At 39.1% G+C, this 3323-nt stretch overlaps 1 protein-coding gene across 1 annotated transcript; it reads left to right on the top strand.

The window, feature by feature from the left end:
* The first annotated feature begins 1769 nt into the window (after window positions 1-1769).
* Window positions 1770-2789, top strand: LOC126109429 (uncharacterized). The gene has a single exon (XM_049914494.1). The coding sequence runs from the start codon at window positions 1770-1772 to the stop codon at window positions 2787-2789; it is 1020 nt and encodes a 339-aa protein (XP_049770451.1).
* The last annotated feature ends 534 nt before the right edge of the window (window positions 2790-3323 follow it).

The raw sequence follows: 3323 nt of genomic DNA, 5'->3' as shown, positions 1-3323 counted from the left end.
GTGGAAGCAAATGATGGAATTTTCGTCAAGTTTGGCTTCTGAACGCGAAACAAGCAATTTCTGGTCACATTCTGTGAAATCACTAAACGCTTTGAATCCAGTCTTCTTAGCATAGAAGATAACATGGCACTTTGATGCAGCAGCATCTTTTCCAATTGAACAGGGGGCCAACGATTCTTCTTCTTCATTAACTTCTGACATCTCTCACTGGCCAATCACTGAATAAAACACGAATGAAATATCCAATTATATCAGTAATTCTAAGCGACTATTAAGATTCAAATTCCTAGAAATGAAGAAAAATTAGTGCATCGCGCATACAAAATATAACAACTTTGATGTGAGTTAATGAGTACTTAATGGTCGCGTTGCAAAAAAAACAAATGTCAGTCTTGTAGAGCAAGAGTTTCTCTTTTAGGTGATACTATTCACAAGCAGATTCAGGCCAACTATTTTTTAGTAATTGGCTTGAAACTTTGGTAAATTTTACCGTTTGTGCTGACACTGCCTAATTTGAAGAGATACTGCAGGGCGACCATATGGCCTGGATCATTGCAAATCCGGCTGCATTATGTCTAGCACAAGCATGAAGCTTGGCCAAAAGTTCAAGTCCATATCTTCAACTGCAAGGAAATCATTGCAGTCTTAATATTGGTCAAAATTTGTCGCGTTGTGTCACGACAAATTTTGAAGTATACTTTGAGTCGAGTTATTTGACCGGGGTTTGCATGAGTAATGTTATACATAATTTCGTTGGAATCAGCAAAAAAAACTGTACAGGGTCGCATCTTACTAACCATTCTTATGAATTAGTTTCGATTTTATTAGACTCCAAATATGACATTTTTTTTATGTTGCATGCACACGGACTAAGTACACTTCAGACAAGGGGGTCTAGATCAGCAGCTATTGCAGCTAGAGGCCTGAAATCTTGGGAAACTTACTTCAACACTTGACTAAAGCTACAGTTAAAATTTGACGAAAATTGGAGACCATGATGGTGGGAACTTTTTTCAGTTTTAGACCACTTGGTGTGGAATGACCCAATGGGGGTACCACTAGAAGACATTCTCGACGAGATAGGGGCCAGTATTGAAGGTACATTGTGCAGGAGAGACTTAACAACAAGGAAAGATCTGCACAACATCATTCAGATGTACAACTTGAACAATGACGGTGTGCTGAATAGCGAAGACTGCATTAGTGTAGATTCATGGGTGGCACATATGGAAACCAGTTCAAATTTTGTTAAGTTATATAAGCCACAAGGCAGCGTACTGCCAGAGTTCCCTCAGCTTGACAAAAATGATTTTTGTTTGATTTTGTCAAATGACAGTCAAATTGAGTTATTGAAAAAGTACGGCAATGATGTGATTTGCGTTGACGGTACACATGGTACAAACAGCTACAATTTCCAGCTATATACTCTATTAGTGTTGGACGATTTACGGGAAGGCTTTCCATGTGCCTTCATGATATCTAGCAGGGGAGACACAGTAGCCATGCAAATTTATTTTCGCACCATAGTAAGTGCATTGGGTGAGGAATCCATTAACCCGAAGTGGTTCATATCGGACATGGACGATTGCTTCTTTAATGCTTGGAGTGCTGTGTGTGGTCTCGGAGCCAGTCAGTTGTACTGCTCCTGGCACGTTGACAGAGCGTGGAGGCAGCATATTAACAAAATCGAAGGCCAAGAAAATCAAATTGCAACATACAAAAAAATTAAAACTTTAATGTTCGAAAGAGAAAGAAGAACTTTCGAAATTATGAGACGCAATCTGAGAGAGGAATTGCGCTCAAATAGGGAAACTCACAGCTTTGCCGTATATTTTGAAAAATTTTTAAGTCAGCCCGATCGGTGGGCATATTGTTACCGACTGAATGCAGGAATCAATACAAATATGGCATTGGAAAACCTGCATAGAAATTTGAAACATATATATTTGAAAGGTAAGAAAGTAAAACGGTTAGATAAAGGGATCCATGCCCTTATGAGATTCCTCAATTTTAGGATGCGTGATCGCCTCATAGCTATCTACAGAGGCAAACTGACAAAGAAGCTCTCAGTTCTGAGGGTACGTCACAACGAGTCAGTGCCTCTGTCTGAAAAACTAGTGGTAACTGTTAGTACAGTGTTGTGGAATGTCATGTCATGTAGCAACACAGAGTTTTATTCGGTGTCAAAAAACTTAGACTCGTGCAGTTGTGGTTTACGGTGCAAGGACTGTGACCATTGTATACATGCATTCAGTTGCACTTGTGCGGACTCGAGCATTTTGTGGAACATGTGTAAACATGTTCATTTGGTATGCCGAGTCATTAAACAAATGGAAAGTACTCAAAGTTCCAGGTCAAATAGTGGAGCAGCCGCTATTATTCCATGTGCTGAAGCAGCTGCACTTGTGCAGCAGTTGTCTAGTCCAGCACAGACAAAAAATACAGTTGAGGCAAGTGATTTGGAGGACAGAAAAGCCTCTTTGGTGGCAAAACTGTCAGAAATGGTGCAGAGTGTTAAGTCCAATGCAGGACTTGAGGCACTGGAGAGGCACATAGCACCTCTGCAGTTTATTATTAATTCTGCAGAGAAAGCCAGTGTCAGCTTTCCAGAAGTACCTGCCATTGTGCAGGAACCTTCAAATAAAAAAGTACTTCCACAAAGGAAGTTCTTCTCGACAAAAAAAACACATGTAGCTAAGAAATCAAAACCTAGCAATCCGCCACGGTCTGAACGTGATGCAATTGCATTTTCAATGGTCACAGGGCTGCCCCAAGACCATACTTCGTAAATATGACAACTGTTTCATAAAGGATGATGTGGTTATGTAGTATAAGGCCAGGTTGATACACACCTCCTCTACAAATGTTTGTGCTTAGTGTTGACATGTATGGCTAGGCTTCTGCCCAGTATAATAAGTTTTAAAAATCATATTTATGCCCGAAGATATCTTTTTCTTTTAAGGTAGGCCTCTACTTCCTTTTTGTGAAGATAGGTGCTTTGTAGATGAGACCCTTTAAATATTGGTCTAGAAGGGTCTCTGTTTGGCATGCTTCATTATTCTTATGATCTTCTTCTGTAATGTAAATGTTTTTCTGCTAATTATGTGCTTCTCCTAAAAGATAATTAAATCAGTAATGACTGAATACTGCCATAGTACATTGTCATAACAAGTGCAAAACTAGTATTTTATGAGAGGATTATTACAGCAAATGTGAGTGTATTTAACTTTTTATTTATATTGTTCAGGTGCATCGAAATTTGACGGTCACTTTTTTAAAAGAATTTGTTGTTACCCTTTTAGTTCTGAACCACTGTTACTTTG

The sequence above is a fragment of the Schistocerca cancellata genome, chromosome 1 (genome assembly GCF_023864275.1).
Source record: "Schistocerca cancellata isolate TAMUIC-IGC-003103 chromosome 1, iqSchCanc2.1, whole genome shotgun sequence".
NCBI lineage: Eukaryota > Metazoa > Arthropoda > Insecta > Orthoptera > Acrididae > Schistocerca > Schistocerca cancellata.
The sequence above is the reverse complement of the archived record's forward strand: the minus strand, read 5'-3'. Positions and strand labels throughout refer to the sequence as shown.

Excerpts from the sequence above, each read along its gene's own strand:
- LOC126109429 (XM_049914494.1), top strand. The coding sequence starts at position 1,770 with ATGAGACGCAATCTGAGAGAGGAATTGCGCTCAAATAGGGAAACTCAC.